Genomic DNA, 24,775 nt, shown 5'->3' on the forward strand with positions numbered 1-24,775 from the left:
TATTTCAGTTTTTTATTTTTCTTAAAAATAAATATTTCCCAACATAAAACCAATGTCACCTTACAATAACTGATTTTGAGTTTAAGTGTTTTAAAAAAAAATATCGAACAGAACAAAATTTCAATGTACCATTTGTAATTCAGTAATATGAGAGAATTGGTCAGGGGTCTGAATACTTTTGCAAGGCACGTGTGTGTATATATATATATATATATATATATATATATATATATATATATATATATATATATATATATATATATATATACACACACACACACACACACACTGTACATGTTATGGGAAGGCCCACAAACAGCCAAGTAAGACTATTTGGGCCCATGCCCAAACTACTTTGAGGATCACTGATCTAGTGCACAGTAGTGTAGACAGCAAAAAAAAAAGTGATCTCTACAGAAGGCCATCTGGGTCAAAAATGTGTTGTGCTGCTTTACGCAAGCCAGAATCTCATGGGACAAAAAACAGGCAAGCATGTCATTCTGAAATGCCTCGCTTAAACAATATCTAACTTGCTGGAAATGTTGTAGTGATTTATATATATATATATATAGACACATACACACACAGCTCTGGAAAAAATGAAGAGACCGCTGCAAACTTTTCTTAAAATCAGCATCTTTACATGTATGGCAGCCATTCCATTCCAGTGTCTGTTGAATTCCAACACAGGCACACCTCATTCTACTGAATGAGGTACTGATTAGGGGATCACCTGAACCAAACCTTATTTAATGAGGAAATGTATAAAAACCACTCCTGTGGTCATCACTATCCTCTTGCAATAGGACCAGCTGGATGGCAAACCAGTGCTAGTAGTACTTCAAAAGTAATTGGAATCAAAAAATAACTATTGACCATGCCCAAAGAGTTGAAAAGGAAGAGAAGGGTTCAATTCTGGCTTTACTGGCAGAGGGATACAGTGAGCGTCGGGTTGCTTCCATCCTTAAAATTTCAAAGACGGCGGTTCATAAGAACAAGGTCAAGCACATTGGGGACAACAAAGCTACAGACCGGCAGAGGGCGAAAACGACTCTCCACTGACCGGGATGACCGCCAACTCATTCGAATTTCACTCAGCAATCATAGGATGACATCAAGTGACCTACAAAAAGAATGGCAAACGGCAGCTGGGGTGAAGTGCACGCGAGGTCGGTTCAAAACAGGCTCCTAGGGGCAGGGCTGAAGTCGTGCAAAGCTAGAAAAAAGCCCTTCATCAATGAGAAGCAAAGAAGAGCCAGGCTGAGGTTTGCAAAAGATCATAAGGATTGGACCGTAGAGGACTGGAGTAAGGTCATCTTCTCTGCCGAGTCCAATTTTCAGCTTTGCCCAACACCTGGTCATCTAATGGTTAGACGGAGACCTGGAGAGGCCTACAAGCCACAGTGTCTCACATCCACTGTCAAATGTGGTGGAGGATCGGTGATGATCTGGGGGTGCTTCAGCAAGGCTGGAATCGGGCAGATTTGTCTTTGTGAAGGACAAGGTTGTCCTGGAAGAAAACTTGCTTCCTTCTGCTCTGACAATGTTCCCTAACTCTGAGGACTGTTTTTTCCAGCAGGACAATGCTCCACGCCACACAGCCAGGTCAATCAAGGTGTGGATGGAGGACCACCAGATCAAGACCCTGTCATGGCCAGCCCAATATCCAGACCTGAAACCCATTGAAAACCTCTGGAATATGATCAAGAGGAAGATGGATGGTCACAAGCCATCAAACAAAGCCGAGCCGCTTGAATTTTTGCGCCAGGAGTGACATAAAGTCACCCAACATCAATGTGAAAGACTGGTGGAGAGCATGCCAAGACGCATGAAAGCTGTGACTGGAAATCAGGGTTATTCCACCAAATATTGATTTCTGAACTCTTCCTAAGTTAAAACATTAGTACTGTGTTGTTTAAAAATGAATATGAACTTATTTTCTTTGCATTATTCAAGGTCTGAAAACACTGCATCTTTTTTGTTATTTTGACCAGTTGTCATTTTCTGCAAATAAATCCTCTAAATGACACATACACATACCCATAAATAGTAAAACCAGAGAAACTGATAATTTTGCAGTGGTCTCTTAATTTTTTCCAGAGCTGTGTATATGTATGTATGTATATGTATGTATGTATGTATGTATGTATATATGAATGTGTATATGTGCATATAGATATATATATATATGATTAATATATATATATATATATATATATATATATATATATATATTGCATCTTTGTTATGTGGAATGTAATAAACGAGAACCAAATGACACACGCGTGTCTATGGTCGCTGTTTACTGTGAAGAAACAGCAATGGCAAGGAATGAAAAACAAAGTAAAAAATAAATAAAATGCGGTTAAAATGGAAGCTGTGTAAATGAAAGTTCAAACAGGAAACACAACATCGCTTCCAGTTTCCTCATTACCTCCTCACTCTTACTTACTATACTCGTGTAATTATACAGCCAAGCAGGCTCTATCGAACTCAGTCCACAGTTAACCCTCTCCTGGGCCATGTGGCAACATTACCATCAAAGCTGAACGTGTTTACAGCGATAAAGTTATATCATTTAAACTGTTATCTTAAGGGTATACAGAGCCAGTTAAGGACATGTTTGTGGAAACCAGTGTTAAAGGATGACTCACAGACACTGGTATGTTAGGTTAAAAGTTTGAATATTGGCTTCTCTCAAGAATTACTGGCCAGTAAATTTTCAAGAATAATCAAATACTGTCTAACTATTCACTGCCTGTCTTTGTGGTGTTTTATGTCATAACCAAAGTGTGATTTTCTGTTGAAAAAACTAAAGGTCCTAAAAGCTTTAAAATGTGCACTTAACAGAATGTTAATTTTCATCAAACTACTATGTATTTGGAGTACAATATCCTTCAACACCACTGTGAATTGTTTTATGTGTAAATTTGAGTGTTGATTATTTAAAAGTGATCACAATATTATTCAGTAGCAAGCTGAACTCATTTAAATTGCTCGATTGTGCATTACTGTAAGCTCAATAATGATTATTTTGTTAATCGAAAATGTCCTAAAAGCAATATATTTCTTCATAATACCAGACATTTACCAATAAGCTTCGGTAAATCATTACCACCTTACTTGGTTAATGTTGACATATAGTTAAAACTTAACAGATTTAGCAGATTCAAACTTTTGCCATAACATATAGGCTACCCTACAAATTAATACTGCACAGATACACTTTACTACTATATAAAAATAGATTTACGGTGGCACTACCAAAGAATTATTGGTCCTCACAAGTGATGTGTGTGCAGGGGCGAGTTCAGTCTGAAAGACACTAAAATAGTAAAGACAATTGAAAGTTGTGTGGAATAAAAGATCCAATAGTCTCTTCATATTGGATGTGACCAGTGTAATAATGTGTGCCGTGCCACAGGACTCGAGTAATAGTGTGCAGATGGTTACATTTTAAAAATAAATTAGACCTATGAAAAATGGAACAGTTGAATACATGTCTGATGCAAAAGGGTGCGAAAGGCCTTATAAAATGTTTACATCTGCAAGTTTTCACAAATCTGATTTTACTCATTCAAGACACCCATGTGGTTGAAAGCTGTTTGCATACTTTCAAACTCTGTGCTGGTCCAGTACAAGTTATCAACATTACATCTTATATCTGATATTTTGGAATTATTTAAAGACCGGGTAGTCACTTAGATGACCACAGCCAACAGTGTCATTTGCTAAAAGCTAGCGACTATAAAGAAATGATTAAAACTCAAAGCTTGAGCACCAATACTTCCAGAACAATTATAAACAACATTGAAAGTCAATGTAAAAAAAGTATATGAATATATAACATAATCATTTATTTATCAATAAAGATTTTTAACATTTTTATCCATATTTCAAAGTTTTTGAAAATGCTGCATCAGACACTGCTTTGAGATTGCCACTCCATATACTGTACACTCCCTTCATTAGACCTTGCCTGGAAAATCCTAACTGCCGGGCACAGAACAAACTTTCAACTGCTACTAATACATGTAGAGTGGGTGGAGCCAGCAGAGTTGAATGATCCCATTGTCACGACACAAAAAGAACAAGGAAGTCTGTTCAGGTAAGCAAGGTAAAGGCAGATATAGATATAGAAAAAATGATAACTCAATGTCAGCACAAAATAACCTAGAACACCCTAAAACAGTGAAGAGAATGTAAAACAAAAACACTTTACAAAAATAAATTTGACGCTACTCAAAAGGACGGTTCAGAAAGCAGAGACCATCTTTGAAAAGCTTGTCCTTTTTACCGAGTATGAGTGATCTGTTAGTGGAGTGCAGAGCAGGACCGGTGCTTGCTGCTGCTCTCCAGATCCTACTCAAAATGCGGCAATGCCAGCCGCAGAGGAAAGACAAGTCTAAATTAAGTGCCCTCTCATTCCCAGCATTTCATGGTGTGGTAAAAAGGAGGGTGCCAGATGATTCACATTTTATAAGCCATCTGCGGCGAGCTGCGTCATCCCAGCCTTCATACCACTTCACTTTTGGGCGAAACGTAGTCTTTATCTTTTTATACCTTCGTAAAAAACAAGCCGGCATCTTTTAATGAGAAACAGAGGCAGGCGCATGTGGGATGGAGCTTCTGTAAACCACCAGGGTTCCGTCGCCCGAGTGCCTGTCATTGCCAAAATAGGTCACAGGCCTAAAACACACTCTTCAGAACCCTGCGTATACATTCCTGTAGGGCTTGCTAACAAGAGTGGTTACTTGAGGTGGATTTTAAGTGAATGGTTCAGGGTTCTAAAAAAGGATGAGATTCAGTGCAGAGAGTTTTAATAGAGCAGACTGGTGACAGTAAGCAAGGCCCAATGACAATCTGTATGCTGATGGAGAAGAACTTTCTGCTCTGGGATGTTTCTGTACCCCTTCTTTCCAGACCGTGAATTACACAAAGCCAGAACCTTGCACACCCTATACACAAATACATACATTTAAATGCTTTCTGATTATTAATATACACCACCACTCAAATTACAGAAATGTCCAATCTAGTATTCAGCTTTCATTTTTAAAAGAACAAGAAATGTGACAAAATAATTATATGTTAAAGGAAATTATGCATGCCCCTTTGTGTATACTGTATAACAATATTTGCTATACACGAAGCTATCAAAATCATCATAGTATGCCACATAGGACACTATTTACTGTTCTATGCACCTAGTATATAATGTGCAACCTGCATTTAATACAAATAAATTATTCCAATAATTATAAGAGTACATATTCCTTAAATTTAACAAAAATCTGTCTTTATATTTATAATGCAAACACATAAGGGTTTATAAATAGTAATGTACAAGAAAAATGTACAGTAGAACATGCAGTACTGTAAAATACACCCCAGGGAATTATGCACTGAAAAAAAAAACTTAGCAAAATTATGTGCTATCTCTGTATAAGTATGTGCAAAGTAACAAGTGTCATGCAGTTGTATTTGGTTCTTCTCTCATACTGGATATCACAATAAGTTTAAAAAAAAAAAAAAAAAAAAAAAAAAAAAAAGTAGAAAACAATGGATTTTTTTTTTCTTTTTTTTAAAACATAGGTCTTCCTAAATTCCAAGATTGAAATAAAGAAACACCAGCTCTTTCAGTTTGTCTTCTGAAAGAGAACGCCTCCGATCAGACAGGACAAGAAAATGCAGCGAGTTGCTGCGCTCAGCATCAGCTGTATTTGTTACTGCATTTATATATCTGAAAGCTAACATTTTCAAATTAGGAAGACGGTCAGCTGTCAATTTCCCCTGGCTGTACAGCATTCTCTCTTTCGCCGATATAGTTGCAACGTGGGACCGTTGTAGTGGTATTTTCTGACAAAATCGATCAATGTTCCCTTTATCCTCAGTGTGAGCCAACATTTTTGTCAATCCTTCTCTGTTAACTGCGCTGTAATTTAACACTACGCGCCTATGCTTAGTGATACGTTTTATGCGTAAAATTATGCAGGCACGTAATTCCCCGGGGTGTATACAGAAGTGTCTGAATGAACGTATGGTAAAATCCTGCATTTACAAACTGACCGCTCACCCTATACCCTCCCCTGGTATTACAGCCCACATCTCCCGCTCCCAACCCTCCCCTGGTATTACAGTTCACATCTCCCGCTCCCAACCCTCCCCTGGTATTACAGCCCACATCTCCCGCTCCCAACCCTCCCCTGGTATTACAGCCCACATCTCCCCCTCCCAACCCTCCCCTGGTATTACAGCCCACATCTCCCCCTCCCAACCCTCCCCTGGTATTACAGCCCACATCTCCCCCTCCCAACCCTCCCCTGGTATTACAGCCCACATCTCCCTCTCCCAACCCTCCCCTGGTATTACAGCCCACATCTCCCTCTCCCAACCCTCCCCTGGTATTACAGCCCACATCTCCCCTCCCAACCCTCCCCCAGCCCACATCTCCCCTCCCAACCCTCCCCTGGTATTACAGCCCACATCTCCCTCTCCCAACCCTCCCCTGGTATTACAGCCCACATCTCCTGGTATTACAGCCCACATCTCCCTCTCCCAACCCTCCCCTGGTATTACAGCCCACATCTCCCGCTCCCAACCCTCCCCTGGTATTACAGCCCACATCTCCCTCTCCCAACCCTCCCCTGGTATTAGAGCCCACATCTCCCTCTCCCAACCCTCCCCTGGTATTACAGCCCACATCTCCCTCTCCCACCCTCCCCTGGTATTAGAGCCCACATCTCCCTCTCCCAACCCTCCCCTGGTATTACAGCCCACAACCCTCCCCTGGTATCTCCCTCTCCCAACCCTCCCCTGGTATTACAGCCCACATCTCCCCCTCCCAACCCTCCCCTGGTATTACAGCCCACATCTCCCTCTCCCAACCCTCCCCTGGTATTACAGCCCACATCTCCCGCTCCCAACCCTCCCCTGGTATTACAGCCCACATCTCCCTCTCCCAACCCTCCCCTGGTATTACAGCCCACATCTCCCTCTCCCAACCCTCCCCTGGTATTACAGCCCACACATCTCCCTCTCCCAACCCTCCCCTGGTATTACAGCCCACATCTCCCTCTCCCAACCCTCCCCTGGTATTACAGCCCACATCTCCCCCTCCCAACCCTCCCCTGGTATTACAGCCCACATCTCCACCTCCCAACCCTCCCCTGGTATTACAGCCCACAACTCCACCTCCCAACCCTCCCCTGGTATTACAGCCCACAATCTCCACCTCCCAACCCTCCCCTGGTATTACAGCCATTATCTCCCCCTCCCAACCCTCCCCTGGTATTACAGCCCACATCTCCCTCTCCCAACCCTCCCCTGGTATTACAGCCCACATCTTCCGCTCCCAACCCTCCCCTGGTATTACAGCGCATATCTCCCGCTCCCAACCCTCCTCTGATATTACAGCCCACATCTCCCGCTCCCAAACCTCCCCTGATATTACAGCCCACATCTCCCGCTCCCAAACCTCCCCTGGTATTACAGCCCACATCTCTTCCTCCCAACCCTCCCCTGGTATTACAGCCCACATCTCCCTCTCCCAACCCTCCCCTGGTATTAGAGCCCACATCTCCCTCTCCCAACCCTCCCCTGATATTACAGCCCACATCTCCTCCTCCCAACCCTCCCCTGGTATTACAGCCCACATCTCCCGCTCCCAAACCTCCCCTGGTATTACAGCCCACATCTCCCGCTCCCAAACCTCCCCTGGTATTACAGCCCACATCTCCACCTCCCAACCCTCCCCTGGTATTACATTCCACATCTCCCCCTCCCAACCCGTCTATGCAAACTTGGTACTTTTCACATTTATTTTCTGCATTCCAGCTAGTGTCTATAAATACGGTATGTGTGTGCGCCTCTTTGCGATAGCTTCCATGTGTATGTGGCCAGACCGTGGTATGAAGTAAAGCGCAGCATCCCAAATGAATATGTTCACAGCAGAGGAACACTCATTACACTAAACTAAGAAGAAAAAAAAAAAAAGGCTGAACCCAAGCCCCAATTACAACCCAGCAGTGTGATGTCTGAGGCTTTAAAAAAAGACAAGAGAAAAAAGGGAATGACATTTTACTAAATTACACTAACAGAGACTAAAGATTCAGCCTGCCTTATCATTTCTGAATGACCTATAACCACCACCGGGCACAATCGCAAACGTAAAAATGCAATCAAATAAAACCACAAACCTGAAGTGACACAGGCAGTAAATTTCCATAGCCATAGTTCTGTATATACAATTAAACTGTAATATATTACCAGTCTCCTATTATACTTGTGTTTGAGAATTCTCCATTGCCGTTTTAAGGTGGTGTGGAAAGCAGTGGGTTGAGTAGCTCAGTGGATAGAGAAAGTGCTGGGCTGCAGAGTGGAAGATCTGGGCTGAATAATTTACATAGTTTTAGTTGTAAAATGAACTTCCCAGACCCAGTTTCATTGATTCCATATTAATAAGACAGTACGAGGAACTAATTAAATTGAGGGCACATTAACAGCCAGCAACTTTAAATCAGAAGGCTGTGTTTTATCACAGGTTTGAGTCAGTTAGCAGCCTAGCATCTCCCCGAGACCCTTATTTGAAATCAATAACTTCCAGCTGGGACTGGCGTCAGAAGGCTTGGGCTAACGGGCCTTGAATTTCAAAACTTCCACGCCTCTCCCCGCCAGCCTGCCTCCAGTCTCTTGCATTCCTGCCGCCCCTGTTTATTTATCTTCCCTGTTCAGCAGCATTGCTTGCTTTCATGGCACATCCTCCTGGGCTGACCCTGTGTGTCCTGTTTGCACGGAGAACACTGGATCAGAAGAATACAACAAGAAGGAGAGTGACGGTCACAGTTCAGAGGATAGAAATATTAAGCCCTCCGACATCCTGGTACAGGCACAGCGCACTGCCTATCGTAACCACACAATCTTTGCTGATGTTTATACTAGGCAAATAGTTACAACATCTTTCCTCTTGTGCTACCCAAGCTAGATATATCCCTAGCTTGTGTTACACACACACATATTGAGTGGGCTCCAGAAATTTTAGGACAGCACCAATAAATCCTCAATCCTCAATATTACAAGACTATCAAGAAACAGATTTGTTGCAGGTTGGAGCAATGACATTATGTTTTTGAGTTATTTCTTACTAGTTTTACAATCTTAATTTTATAAAATGTTTTCTTTTCATGAGGGCAAACTTTGCACTCCATTCAAAATGGAGCCCTTAGTGTTCTTAAAAAATTAATACCTTAAAAAAATAAAATAAAATAAACTTGGATCTGTTTAATTGTTTAAAAAATATACTCACAATTTTATATTTTTATGCTACTAAAATACCAAAATGAATGTCTTATTCAGCTATTTACACTCAAGCATCATTCCTACAGTAGCTACATAGGGCTTAATACCCTTGAAAATTTTACATTTTCACTAACAATTTGGACACTTAAAAAGGCATATTTAAAAGTTAAGCATTTAAACAAATTCAAGCCTTATAATAAAAAAAAGTTTTAATTAAAACAAAGTTTACAAAAAAGAAAACAGCTCAGTACTGTGAGCACTAAATACCTAAAATAAACAAAAGAACAGTGGCTGAGTTATGCTTCTATTTCCTTAAAAAGCAGTCCATTGGCCAAAAATCAGTATTCCCGAGAAGTCTATTTGATGTTTCTGTTAAAAAAAACAAGCATGTTTCAGATGTTCCGTGCTTAGGCGTGAATGAAAAGGTGTTAGAAATTGCCCACTAGTGCTAAAAACGCACTCTGAGGGTACACTGGTAGCTGTAATGCTCAAATATTTGCTGGACAAATTCACTAGGATTGGAAAATAAGAAGCAATAAATTAGAGGATCCACCAAATTAGAGGATCTTCATCCACGGAAAGGCATACAGCAGATCTGTAGTGTTGAGTTCTTACTTTACACTCAACTCACTGGGGATTTAGAAGGGTCAGCAACTTGCTTGTTCTGAGTTATGTACTTGAGTAATCCAGGCAGACCTTTGGTTTTATCAGGTACACTGGATTGTCGCGTCATCCTTGCCTGAAAGGAAGCAATTCAATGCATAGCCTGGTAACACTGAAAGATGTGGATGGCTCTAAGTGGCTGCTGCAGCCAGCATCTTGCTCTGTGTCTGGGTTACAATCTGTAAGAGCAACTGCTGCTTCTTGTACTAGCAAAATGGTAGAGTCAACATCTAAAAAAAAAGCTTTCTTTCAATCTTGGATACAAGAAGCTAGCAATATCTAAGATATTGCAGATGTTCTCACTTTCATATCTAGAAGAGAGATCAGTTGAAATAATGTATTTAATCTGAGCTACTAGGGGACGAGCCTGATCATTAGGTGCAAGAAGGTCATTCAGAATATGTTGCAGAACTGGTCATAGTGTAGATAATCTGATCTGATTCTCACCTGCCAGTGAGCCAGCAAACGGGTTTAGACTGCCACGCACTTGGGCCACATATTCAATGATTGCTACATTACCATCACTGGGCATTAGAAGCCAGGTATTTCTATCAGCCACAAGGACTGCGCAAACAGCCTGCTGCTGCTCTAAAAATCTTGATAGCATGGCACAGTTGGACCCCCAGCGGGTGATGACATCACCTATATGAGACTGTTGAGGTTCATGGGGCTTTTTCTTTAGTCCTCTTTTCTCTTCCAGCTTCTGGTAAATAGGCTTGTACAGCTAGCTCAACTCCTGGTATCTTTAAAACCTTGGTTATGGCTAAATTAAGGTTATGCCCAAAGCAGCTTTGCAATATCACACCAGGGAGTGTAGAAAATGCTTCTTTTTTTTTTACATTTGAACCATTATCAGTGGTCACTGCTTCTGCCTGAAAATTCCACCCAAAAAAGGCCTCTAAAATTATATTTGCAGTGTGGTCTCCAGAACATTTTGTCTGAAGCTTCCAGTCATCTGTTATGAAGAGACATGCAAGTCTGAGGCAGAGCTCACCTACACTAAACCCCCATTGCTTTTTCAGTGGTCAGGTGTGGCGCTGAACCAATAAGCAAAATTTTTCGAGCTTTCAACTTCAGATCTCAGATCATTATACATTCTTGGGATCCCTTTGTTTGCAAAAGGCAGAAGGCAGAAGTATGTGACTGCCTTAGTAAGCTCTTGTGCTTGCTTGGCTTCAGGATCATATGGTTTTCCTAACTCTACTGCTTTAATAGTCAGCTGCTCTAGTTTTGGACATGTAGAAGACATCTTTTGATTGACCCTGTACAGTGTGGGATGATGATCACGGTGGAGAAACATGTTGGATGTATTTCCATTTTTTGCAGCAGTTTTTTTCTTGCAGGTTCAGCACATTGGAAAGCAATCCTTGATTACCACGCAGTCTGTATTTTTTCTGAAGCCAGAAAAACATCCATGCTGATGTTTTACTATATTGTAAATAACCGAGTCTCATCATCTAAATCTGATTCTTTTGCAAGGAGTGCCTGATTGGCAAAGCTAAATTGTTTTAATTATCAATTTACTTATTTTTTGCTATGCTGACTTAAATTTGATGTTGCTTTTTCAGGTATTCTTTTCCATGTGCATCGCGTTTCATATCTACAGTACGCAGGCGTGCAAGCTTCCACAATGTTCAAATCACGACCAGCAAGTACGCATTGATGAGTTTAGTAAACTACTGATGAGGAAAAGTAAATATTAGCTGTTAAGTCCAAAAATGCATATTTGATCATGTCTAATCATTTAGTTTCATTTTTTTTTTGTTTGTTTTGTTTTTTTGTTGTTTTTTACAGCTCTCCCTGTATTTGTATTATCAACAAAAGCAGTGGTTTTCCAGCAGTGTATATCCATAATATAAAGTTAGAACACTGCGTGAATTATAAAATTCAACAGAACATAACATATACTGTATTTAGTGGAGTGGAAATGCTGCAGACTACTGCATATAGCAGTGCAGTACAGGCAAATTCTGTGTTAAAGTCTGCCTTCTAGACTCTGAATTATTTACAAAACCATGATCCCATGGTAATCTTGATAATATTTTCAGCCCGCAGCCATCTCTATCCATGCCATGCAAGAAGCCTGCAACGTACAGCATGGACTGCAGCTGTAATGGAACGTGTGAAACACACTCATCTTGGGGATCTGCAAGGAAGTGTGCTGCTGTGGAGTAAGGACAGATGCATTGGACTATTACTGATCGATGGAAAGTGCTGTAGTCCCATCAGTCCTATTCACCCTTCTCTGCATGAGCTCAAAAATGGAGAAGACTGAAGTAAAATTTTTAACATCATGCAAGCACTTCACCACCTACAGTGCTATAGACTGAGGAGTGCATACCCACCACTGATCCACAAACTCAACCTTGAAGCCCTGTTTAGCTAGAGAGCGCAGTCCAAGGTAGCTGCAAACTATACTGATAGATATCTCTAAACTCTGGACCTAACCTTGCTCCACGTTATCATTTCACTGCACTTCAAAGGGAAATAATCTCAAAGAAACAGACCCTGGAATTCATATGCAAATACTACGTGGTAATATTCCATGGTGTGACCAAATAACATTTTATATTGTAATAAAAGGGTTTTATATATCTCACTTTAAAATGGCGTGATATTACAATGCTTTAAAAAAATAAAAGCATTCTCTTACATCTCAGAATTCTATTCTCACATCCCTATTTTTTTCTGTTCATCATGATTTTTTTTTTCCTCCTTCCACAACAGTCCGTGTTCATTTGTAGGCATGCAACAATGAATTGTGTACCAATGCCAAGTGATACTTTCTTTACATAAGTTATCACATCGTAGAGGGACAGGATGTATTGTGATACAAGACCAAAAGCACAACATAGACATTGGAGTTAGACATCAAATGGTTCTTGAGTGAATAGGTGTGTTCTAAATACATAGTCTCTCAGTCTCATTTAATTTTTGTATTTTAACAAAATACTTCCTATGCATCATTCAGGTAGCCCACCAGGCCAACCCTGTGTATTGTGATGCACACCCTACTGCAACCTGCATATTGTGATATTGTATTGTAACATTGCTGTATAGTTACACCCCTACATTTTCACAGCTAGCAAATCTGCTTTGACGAAATGAAAACGAACCAAGAATCCCTTCAAATTTCCATTTCTATGCAGCATATTGGAAACAATTCAACGTTGTGCGGTGGTTAGGGTTGCCACCTTTTCCACAGACCAAACCCGGACATATTTCTCAGTCAGCCTACCTCTATCAAAACTGAAATACACTGTAAAGCCCCTTTCACACTGGCAAGTCTACCCGGGTCACAGTCTCGTGTAGTGTGAATCCATGCACCTGGGTTGTACTCATACCTCAGGATGTGGCTTGACATGCTTTGGACCGGGCTGAGCAAGAAAGAATGCATGATGGATGATGAAATAATTTCCGCAGGGAACATTTTTGTTTATTATGTTTAGCCACATTTTTGTTGCTTGAGACACATCATTAGCCAGTTTGCGGCAGGGATGAAGAAACATCTGCTCCAATCAACATTTGGAGCGACGGTTAGATCCAGAAAAGCTTGGATGGAAGCATCAGTAACAAGCTGCTTCTGGGGCATTGATATGCATATTGTGCACTTGTACCTGTCACCCAGGTTAACCCTGCTTTATCAAAAGCAGTATGAAATCGCATAGCCGACCCACATGGCACTGGGTCCTAATCCAGGTAGAACATGAGTGTGAAAGAGGCTTAATACAGTTTAACACAATACCACAAGAGCTTGGTACAAACCAATAATCATGCAGTATACAGTGTTGTACTGTTGATATTTCTAGCAATTGAACTTGCAAGCCATAATGGACACAGTAAAGTAATATATGCCTGTGCAATTCACTATTCATTAGAATGCAAATTTACTGTGTAACACCATATAAAAATTGTAGCTATATCTTGGTAGGTTAGAGGTTAATCTTACGTGAGACAAGTAGCTGTGGTAATGAGTAATGCCATGGTAAGTCAATGCAATTTCTGAAGCGACAATGCTGTAGCAACCTCTGGGTTTTTTTCACGAATAATTTTTCCAGACAGTCACTGGATTTCTGAGCCTGAAAAGCCTGTTTGTGATGGTCATAATTATTTTATCACCGTTAAAATTTTATCACTGGAATTTCACCCCCCACTCCCCCCCATAATAAATATTAACAAACATTATTAAAACAAGTTGAACTACAAAACAACGGCACTGTCCGTTGTGTGTCGGTAAAATTAGACTTATTTGTTAGGAGACAATGGTTATACAATATAACAAACATGTTACAAATAACTGAGCTATAGCTAAATATGCGAAGCTTATTATACACACACATGGTTTAGTTATCATTACATATCATAATTAAACCATATTTTATGTATTTTTGTACTTACTGTAAAGGTAAGGTAAAGGTGTAAAGGTGTAAATGTATCGCACACAGATCAATGTGATGTAAGGCATCCAGAGATGATAAACTAAAGTAATACAAGTATAAACATTATGATTAAATACAAATGTTTCTGTTTTTATTCTGTTGAATCAATTGCAAAAACTGAATTGTCACGTTACTCGTTTACGACTAAAGTACGGAGTCACATTTGCAATGACACCGCCATATTCACTTGGATTCTCAAGTTCAGGGTGAAGGATCCTCAGACCTAAAATCCTGCGAGTCCTGAATCACACATCAGCTCAGTACTGTATTGGATTGTTTACATCACATGGATAGGTTTGTTGCCCCTCCCCAAGAGCTACTCAAATACAGTAATCCCTCGCCAACTGCGTATTTGCCAACAGCGGAATTCATGTATACGCGGTTTTCCTTTTGTATACCAATTTGCCAACCGCAGCATATAGATTTGTGTATATGCGGTTTTGCAAGGAAACATATGAGGCATCCGTGCCATCATATGTATTCTTGAGAGCTCCCAAATCACCAGCATCATCTCTCGCTTTGTCTCGTGTACTAGTCATAGTAGTATGCACATGCGGTCTCGTTGCTCTGTGTTAACTTAGCGTAATTGTCACCAGGACTTCAACTCTAAGAATTCAAGGTAAATAAAACATTACTTTTTATTGTTATATTTTTATTACTTTTTACATGTTACATTACCCAGTATGTTATAGTATTTGCATTGTTTTTATGTTATTGTGTTTTTCATGTGTGTTTAGTGAAGGAAAATGCAACTTACATAGGCTTTGATAAGTGTAACCGCAGCCGTGGAGAACCTAACCCTCCATTTCCCATAAGATCTAGTATTTACCAACCGTGGTTTTGCAAACTTCGGGGGTTGTCAAGAAGTTGGCAAAGGATTACTGTACAAGGGACAAGTAGAATGCACAGATCAGTACTAAACAGTACATTTCTAATAAGGTAATACAAATCATTTAAGCAACTAATAAATGTCAAAGAAATATTAAAAGTGTTTTATGGTGGTGGTGTTTAATTTCAGACATTCCTACCACCCAGACACAGATGCCAATTCCTGGACTGTCCAGTTCAAACCTGGACATGTGGCAACCCTAGTTGCGTTATAAAACAAGTACAAATCTGGACAGAAAAACATGACCAGCAAAACATGAATGGGCTTGCGTCGTGCCTCAGCTCTTTGCTACAGCTTTTATTTTTAGCAATGTTAGTCATATCCTCATTGGGTACAGTGGGAGACACAGTACACTGAAGAGGCCCCTCCTCGTGGGTAACTTTGTTTGATTCATTCCTGTATTTCTTTTGATTGCGAGTTTCTACTGCCTGCCACACAGCCCTGGAGCGCTCCTGCAGCATCACTTGTTCTGGTCACAGTAAACACAGCTGCATGGATTGCCACCCTGACCACCGTTTTCTTGAATGACAGCCTTGCGGACAGCAACCTCAACATCTGGGCCCTCGTCTAGATCCAGGAAGGTCGCACATGGCTGCAAACCCGTTGCCTATTTTGGAAAACAAGCAATTTTGCTGCCTATTTTGTTGACAAAAAAAAAAAAAAAAAAAAATGCAGCTAGTTTTGCAAAATAGGCAACTTTGCTGCTAAATTAGAACAAAAAAAGTAATATGCCTTTTTCCCCACTCATGAACTCAAAAACTTCACTCAGAGCATTTGAACTGAAGTCCTTATTGCCTGTTTCCAAATCATTTCCAATTGTATTTGTAAATGATGGGATCCTGTGTAATTTCAACACACAGAGTCACGAGAAGTACTGATGCCTGCAGGTCCCAATCTGATATGGATCACAGTACATGTAATGATCCTTATCAGCTATTTTGTATGAAGCATAATAACTGTAGACAAAATCATCATTAAACGATGGCCAATTCTGATACAAGCCAAAGCCCAAAAAACAAGAACCAATGTATCAATTACAGAATACCTCATTCATAATCATATGAAGAGTCATGTTGTGGACTACGAGTTGCAATGCCACACTTACTGGAAGTAGCCCCAACACACCATATACAATGTTTCATTTGAGAAGATACAGACCAAACACTGAGATACTGGCTTCAAATCTGGTGCAAACTAAAGCTGTATAACAGACTGCTGAGGATCTGTCAGCCAATCAGAGTGCATGTTGTGCCTTTCCACTTCACAAAGAAGCCCCATTCATGACATCAACTACCATACAGAGTTTCTCCCTTGCTTTATTCTCTATATAAGTATCTCAAGATTCAACTGCAAAATCAGGCAAGCTTCTCTCAGCCACTTCACGATATTCTCTTTATCAATCCTTTCCTTCTTTACAATGACAATCACAATGGTTTGTCATAAATAGAAAAATGTAGCTGGATGTTTTAACTTGTATATTAACATTAAAGCACAACTGGAAATGTCTGCGTATGGGTTACAGCGACACTCGTAGCAGCTTTCAGCCTTGACTTTCATGTCAAACTGTGCCGATATTCCCTCACACAGACATTCAGTGTCCTATAACAGTATATTATATCATTCAGCTGTTAGCATACGATAGAGGGCGGCTCTGTCTAGCATGCAGCTGAACAGCAAGAACTGTGCTACAGCCTGTCAAGCCCATTAATAGTTAATAAGCAGTGGGAACCTAAAGTAGACTCCTGTGGTGAAAGTAACTGCTTGGTTGCTGAGCTGTCCCTGCCCATCTCTTGGTATCTTGTATCTGTACCCTGCTCACTCGGTCAGCTCTTTACCATGTGTGGCATTCCTCTTTGGGGCACAGTGCTGCTCACCCTTCAAACTCTTTGGAAACAATATTTGATTTATTATGCCAGCAACAGTTCTCCAAATGCCTTTAGTACCTGCACACTATTGTGAACGATTCCCATAAATCCCCCAAATCAATCAACCCTTACGTCGTCATACAACTAATACATGTTGTACACAAAGATTTCAAAATCAATTCTATCGGCTTTCACAAAATGGCAGTACCGATCAGCATAGCTCTTTCTGGTAATTTTTAGAAACTAGTTTCCGGAACTTGTCACCTATAAAATGAGTGCTCACAATAGCTAAGAACTGTGGTACTGTAATCGAGACCCAGTCCTGAATTATATTTAAAGTTTATGGCGGTGCCATAGCTATACTTTATAATAGATAGGGCTTGTGTTTAATCCACACCCTAGGGTTTAAAACAAAGTTCATATTTTCTGCTAGTGTATAAAGATAGAGAAGGTTAAGAAACTGCACAATGAGTCAGACATCTTGGCCCCAATTGCTTTATTGTTTACAACAGAAATTTGTCTGAGTCAGATTGCACTGATCCTTGAAATGGTTTCACCTTGGGTTAATGAAACTGCTGGCCATGGTATCAACACAGTGGTTACAAACACTGAAGTGACATCATTCAAAAGTACAACAGATCTACTGGATGGACTGGCATCATATCTAAGTGCTGCTCTGCTTGCTCACTGCTGCAGCCAGTTTTATCATCACCTCCTTTTCAACTGGGATCTGGATGGGATAATTTCCTTAAAATCAGGAAGTCTGCTTCCGTTTCACTTCCTATGTCATTAAATTAGTGTTTTTAAATGTAGTCTACTATGCTCTGGATTTGCACTACTGTTGTGTCACTGTAGATACAAGTTGTCTTAATCCTAAACTTGTTACTTCTTATCTCATACTGTATTCTAGTAGTATTATTTGCACCCACTGTAAACGGCACTGCATTTAAATATTGCTTTTGCATTGTGACCCTGAACTGCCCTTTAACACCTGTAAGTAGCCTTGGAAAGATGTCTACTACTACTACGACTACTTCTACTAATAATAATAATAATAATAATAATAATAATAATAATAATATGAGAATACAACCAACCTAAAAGATGTGATACTACTGTGCAAACCATGACAATCTGTATGAAGATGCAACTTTCACAAAAAGGCCACGCTAAAAAGGGTTCTCAAATTAAACAAGACAATGAATCTGGATTGAGATAACCTAGCCTGCTTAGTGAACTTCACATGACCTGCAGGTGTCCGCCTGAACTCACAGGGGCCTGGCCAGCAGGGTCTGCTGCAGCGCAACAAGGAGAAAAGGGTTTGCTTTGACTGCTTAACCAGCGGGAGGAGTGCCAGAGCCAATGCACTACTCCCAACACACAAAACCTGTACTTTAACCAAGCGAGACACAGGGACCCTTCCAACACACCATCATTTTAACAGTAGTACCACAGCCACTGAGCACATTCCATGCGCTGAATACCCCATTGCGTATGGTAATAGTAGTCTCTTTCAAATCCTCCTTGCTCGACTGTCTCATCCCCTAGCATACTGTACTGTGCATTAGAGTTCTTCACAGGTCCAAATTAATCAACCTGACCCAACCCGATGTAAAATTCCTGTTATTAGAAACGGATCCGACCTGCCCGATAAAACAGTGGAATGTTTTTCCTTTCCCCAGCGTAGTATATGCACTGACCAGATACAGTATTAAAGCAGTGTTTTATTTCAGTCAACCTGGAAATCGGTCTGGACTACTGACAGTGCTTATTCCATCATGAACCTACACAAAGGACTGTAAAATTAAGCATATAATATGTTTGTGAAAAAGATACAAAGGTAAATACATTATCTGAAAATCAAATGAACTGAAGTACGATCTCATAATGTGTGATATTATTACACACTTAACAAGAGCAAATGGAAATGAGATGTAAAATTAGTATTTCTTAAAACTTGTTTTCCTTCTTTGTCCACAATAACAACAAATGATTCCCACACTGCAGACTTGCAATTTTCTGTGAGCTTTTATTCATGCAATTCACTTTTGTTTCACGTCCTTCATAAACAAATCCATTACTCCGACTTTTAAGAATGATCTAAAAGAAACCCCTTCAACATGGGTCACGTGTCTGCTGCTGCTCTCTGCAAGCCGTGTCATGAGCTACTGGGGGAAGCCAATCCACGCAACAGAAATTCTAAACAATGATTTTTAGTACCAAAGAGAGCCTCTTTAATAGTAATCAACAGTTTGAGTATTACTGAGTAAACTAAATTGGACCCAACCTGACCCGCGTGTTGAGTGACAATTTTGCATCCGGAAACCCATTCAGTACGGGTCGGGCCTCAGGTCCGGGTAGACCCGAGAAGACCACTGTGCCTTGCATATGGTAATAGAAGCCTCCTTCAATCCTCCTTGCTCCACTGTCTCGTCCCCTAGCATACTGTACTGTGCCTTGCATACCTCAGACAGAAACAGCTTCTTGAAGTCCTGCTCCCTGAACACAGCCGTTTCCAAACGACCTGGAAAAAAAGCCAAGCAGGAATAAACATCAAGAAAGATAGACAATTTTAACACATAGTAAAATTTGTCAGAAAGGAGAAAAGCATGCAAACGGCCTTAAAAAGTTGTTTGAGGTAAACTGAATAGCTATGGCAAGGTCTATTTTAACAATCTACTATAAACATAGGTGTACAATCCAGCAAGAAGCCTTTGTCTCACACATGCACAGTTTCCTTGTGGCTTGCATGGTTGCTGGTTCATGCCCAGCCTGTTACACATACATACAGCTGGACAGATGCCTCAGTGACTTTCTTATAGAAGGTCTCTTACAACTGGATGAGCGGTGCTCTAGATAGATATAATTATAAAAGGGTGACATGGTACAGAAGAAAACCATGTATAGAATGTGCCATATCAGCTGACAAGAAATTCCATAAATCTTACCTGACTTTTACTTCCATTAGTTCCATCGATCTCACATGTATTTGTTTAAAACTGTTAAAGGAAGTTCTCAGTTTCTATGCCTTTTTTTCAGGTCATTTTTTCACACTTGCACCTCCTGGGTCATTTTTACGTGAAGAAATGAGGGCAATTTATCCACGTATGACCAAGCAGTTCAACACTGAAAGCATGGCTTGCAAAAAGAAAGCTACATTAAAAAGGGTTCTCAAATTAAACAAGACAATGAATCTGGATTGAGATATCTCAGCCTGCTTAGTGAACTTCACATGACCTGCAGGTGTCCGCCTGAACTCACAGGGACCTGGCCAGCTGGGTCTGCTGCAGCGCAACGAGGAGAAATGGGTTTGTTTCGACTGCTTTCTTTAACCAAGTGCTGTATCATATTTAATGTTTTAAATCAAAAATACATGTTTACTAGAGCATGTGTTTCTTTCAAAACTGCACATTTGTGAACCACAGTATATAATGAATGCAAGTGCTCAACAAGCATGATTTATGGAACTATGTTGTTAGCAACAATCCCTATAATGAAGGGAAGCACCTGAAAGGAGTAGTGATGGGATCAGCTGTGTGTGTGCGCGCGAACAATCTCCAGCCCCACCTCGACTTAGCGTGGCCCCGTTCTCCTGGTAATCCTGAATCTCAGCATCCTTCCTCCCCAGCAAGCCCATCAGATCCTGGGTCTGCCGCTGCAGTACCTGGCACATCGTCAGAAGAGGGTGCACTAGGTGCCGACACACCTGCAACACAGCAGTACAACCTATGACTTCTAACTGGGGTCAGCAGGAAGTTTAAGAATGGACAAGGCCAATTAGCTTCAGGTAGAAATGTGGTGTTTCAGCCTAGTTCTCAGTGGACTATAGCCATTATTAACAATCTCTGCTTACAGTATTAGATTCAGCTTCATAAACATGTTTAAACTCTAACAGTTTTTTCTTTGTTTTCTAATTACAACAACATCTGGGGACAAGAGCCTACTGTACGAGTATGTGGAAAGCAGATCATAGAAGTAGCCGATCTGTCAGTCAGAGGGTAAGTGATGAATACAGAACAGTATAGATTTCTGCTATAAAACCAAGCAGCGTCTTCCAGTACATTTAAGCCTCAGCACTGTCAGATTCTCAAATACTATGCTTGCTGCTACACTGCAGAAGTCTTGTTCAATTCTTTGGCAATTCCTGCTGCCAAACTGTGCAGTTATTTCGATCTCTGCGGTACAATAATAATATTCAGGACTGCCAGCCAAGCGGTTATTTCAGACACTGCCATGGACTGCTCTCCTACTGTCAGGCAATCCCTTATTATAACCAAGTTTCACAACAGAATACTGTAAGTCACACTCAGTTCATTCCTGTGGCACACTGCTGGGAAGCATACGGAGCCCAGCCACTAAGATTCTAGGACTGAGTGCAAGTTGAAACTGGGCAGGCAAGAGTCTGGCCAAAGCATGGAGCAGTGGCACATTACAAGACCCTCTGCAGATTACAGTATGTCATAACAGCTGTTTAAAGTGCTCTTAGCTGTGTGCAAGGCAAATCACATGATCAGCAAAACACAGGTTCATGTCCTGCCTGTGCAAAGGGACTCCCGCAGGTTAGGGAGGCAAAACTAAGTGACTGTTTCTACTCAGCACACTACTGAGCAGACACCGTGTGATCGCATGTGCATGCCTGCAGAACTGACAGACCCTCTCAAACTACTGTAAAGAGGCAATTAGCTTGACTTTCATTCGTTACGTAGAACTCACATGCACAGTTTTCAAAAGATGCATGTTATAGCAATCATACATTTCAATTAAAAAATATGTAACTGGTTCAATCCTAGGTTAATGAAAGCAATATTTGTAGTCTGTTACACTTGCACTTCCTAGGTCTGTCTGTCCATCACACAAAGATTCTACACACATCTTGAGCAGTGCTTATGTAACTGTGATGACACTAGTTTTCATGTTTTTAATGGTTGTAATTTTGAATTTACAGCCAAGCAGTTCTCTTGACTTCTCTTGTGCCATATGCTGATCAGGAGTCTGAATTCAAAGAAATCAGTCATTCTGTAACAGGCTGTGCTGTGAATGGGAGCCTCTGTGATGTTTGTTTATCCAAACTGTACTATGTTGTGTTATCATAGAGTGACAGGATTTGGAATTCCAATGAAAGCAAATGGCAGGAAGATTCCACATCTTCCAAAGCATCAAGAAATCTGAGGCAGTTAAATGTAGCATTAGGTTTTCAACTCAGTCCTAGAATAACCTACAGAACTCTGCAAATATGTTTTATCCAGGTGGCTTGAAATCTGTGCAAGTACAATAACAAGATCAAAGTTTACAATTCATTTTTCCCCTGCACTAAGAAAAAAGCACTGATTTCAGGAAACCCACTCTTCAGTATTAAAAGTGCTCTTGCCCCCTCTTGTGGTAAAACAGCAGTACAACAGCCACTTCTTGGCTGTACAATAAACGGTAATCTAGTAAAACAAAGAATGGGAACGGTGGGTCAGCACTGAAACTTAACTTATTGCACTGTAAATATTTCTGTAGTACAAACTTCAAACAAAGAACAAAAAAGTACAAAAATAAACAGTGCATCCTTGTTATTAGGTGGCCTTACTGCAGAACAGGCTATAAGGCCTGGTCATGGTTTCCATTTCCCCCATAATGCCAGTCCACTTATATTCTCTTTGTCAGAGGGAACACAAAGTCTCTTAACTACAGCTCCAGACTGCAGAATTCTAAAGGTGAAGCCCTGTAATACAGCATGGCTTCATCTAGCAGCAATCAGACTTGATACTGACAAGGAGACCCAAAGAATGAGTCTTCTGAGAGTTTGAGTTTTTGTAAAACTGACAGAATAAACATGGACCCTCTGTTTTTAATTTCAGATTTGTAATGCCACTCCTGTACATTAAATGAGGCTGTGTAATGCACTGGCGAGACCGCATGTGGAATACTGTGTTCAGTTCTGGCCCCTACAACACCAAAGCGACATGACAGCCCAAATAAAAGCAACCAGACTAATCCCAGGACTTAAAGAACAGCTTTGAGGACAGTCTGAAATAACCAAATCTTACATTTCTTTGATCATTTCACCTCAACAGTGTCTTCTGGCTGAAAGCATGTCAGGCACTAGGGGAACCAGTTGATTGTTATGGACAGGAAGAAGCCAGTGAAGGGCGGGAACAATTTCACTCCCCAGATGAAACGACTCAGGAAGTGTAAGACAGGATAAAATTATAATAATAAAAGCCTAGGTATTCTTCAACCTCAGGTTTTAAAATGAAAATTCATGTTTACTAGAACATGTGTTTCTTTCAAAACTTAACATTTGAGACGTATAAAATGAATAGATGGCATGAGAAATGCATGTCGGAGAAATGTGGAAATGTTGTTAGCTACAGTAACTAAGACTTCACACTGTCTATGACCTCTACACCCTTTCATCTCTTCACTTTTATTCCTGTCTTCTATCAAATGTTTTATTCTCATGTCTCAAGTCCCCACTTTGTAATAATACATACAGCGAAATCATCCCAACATTTAAAGACATTGAAATGTCATTATTGTGACAGTGGCTCACTATTGTGACGGTGGCGGGGGTGCAGCGGAACTCCCAGTAGAAGGGTACTCCAGCCAGCTCGCTCTTCACACGCAGAGACAGCCGCTCCGGGGTGCGCTCGTAGGAGAACACGGCCTTGGAGTCCTCGCTCACTCCCACCTCTAGCTTTGGACGAGCCACGACACACAGCTGACGAAAGAAGGACGACACCGGAGCTTTCAGGCGTCTGTTCAGCTCCTGGAAAGGGAGAATGCACATAAGCACCATTGCAACTGTACACAGGAAAAGGGTAACTTAACAAGAAAATATTAATGGATATGTATATACACAATTATACAGAACAAGCAATTGCAACGGTACACACTACACAGTGTGCTAGCAAAGAATCCCAGATTAAGGTCTACCAAGTTTGCCTCTTACCCGGGCTCCTCCACCCCCCCACCCCCGTGGCCTTCACCTGGGCTCCTCCATCCCCCTGTGGTCCCTCACCTGGGACCGCTCCCCAATGGTCTTGGCGTCAGCCTCCTCGTGCCACACAGAGTGCAGGTCCGAGAGCAGCAGCTGGTAGGCCGTGTCCCCGAAGTGGACCTTGGCCAGGAAGGGGGTGTCTGCGATATCTAAAGGAACCCAGGGCTGGTCCAGAGGAGCCTCAACTGAATCCCCAAACACCTCCATCCTACAGACAGAGCACAGACATTCAGGAAGAGCAGACTGTCAACAGTGGAGCAGTGTTCTGGAAGAACAGCCAACCCACTGCAACAGACATCATCCACTTTACATGTTGATGTTATTATGTTAGAGTTTAAACATCAGGAATGCTTTGAATGGTCCCCAAGTGTTTAACCACTGTCAAAGATATGCATGTCAAATCATATTAGCCGTAGCATACAGGACGTGCAAGGTGACGTGCATACATTTGATGAGTAGGGTAAAAGCAGAAAATCAATTATTTCTGTAACGGTTTTTCCAGCAGTGATGTTTAATTTGAAAAAAATATATAATAATATCTTTATATAGCGCCCTTCATATTGGGCCACTATCACAAAACACTTTACCAAGGTAGGCTGTGAACTGTGCATTATATGCAGTCACTTACAATAGGACA

At 40.9% G+C, this 24,775-nt stretch overlaps 1 protein-coding gene across 3 annotated transcripts in view; it reads right to left on the minus strand.

The window, feature by feature from the left end:
- Positions 1-24,775, minus strand: part of nhej1 (nonhomologous end-joining factor 1) — a 99,336-nt gene that overhangs the window by 72,905 nt on the left and 1,656 nt on the right. For 2 of the 3 annotated variants that reach the window (XM_041263939.1, XM_041263938.1), the window contains exons 2-5: positions 24,160-24,346; positions 23,692-23,907; positions 20,661-20,859; positions 19,619-19,677 (exon numbers count right to left, since the gene is read on the minus strand). In XM_041263939.1, coding sequence (XP_041119873.1) covers positions 19,619-19,677; positions 20,661-20,859; positions 23,692-23,907; positions 24,160-24,345 — 660 coding nt within the window. In that variant the 5' untranslated portion in view covers position 24,346. The remainder of the gene's footprint in view (positions 1-19,618; positions 19,678-20,660; positions 20,860-23,691; positions 23,908-24,159; positions 24,347-24,775) is intronic. The other variant, XM_041263940.1, reaches the window with a different exon arrangement.

This window comes from Polyodon spathula, chromosome 11 (assembly GCF_017654505.1).
Source record: "Polyodon spathula isolate WHYD16114869_AA chromosome 11, ASM1765450v1, whole genome shotgun sequence".
Taxonomy (NCBI): Eukaryota; Metazoa; Chordata; class Actinopteri; order Acipenseriformes; family Polyodontidae; genus Polyodon; species Polyodon spathula.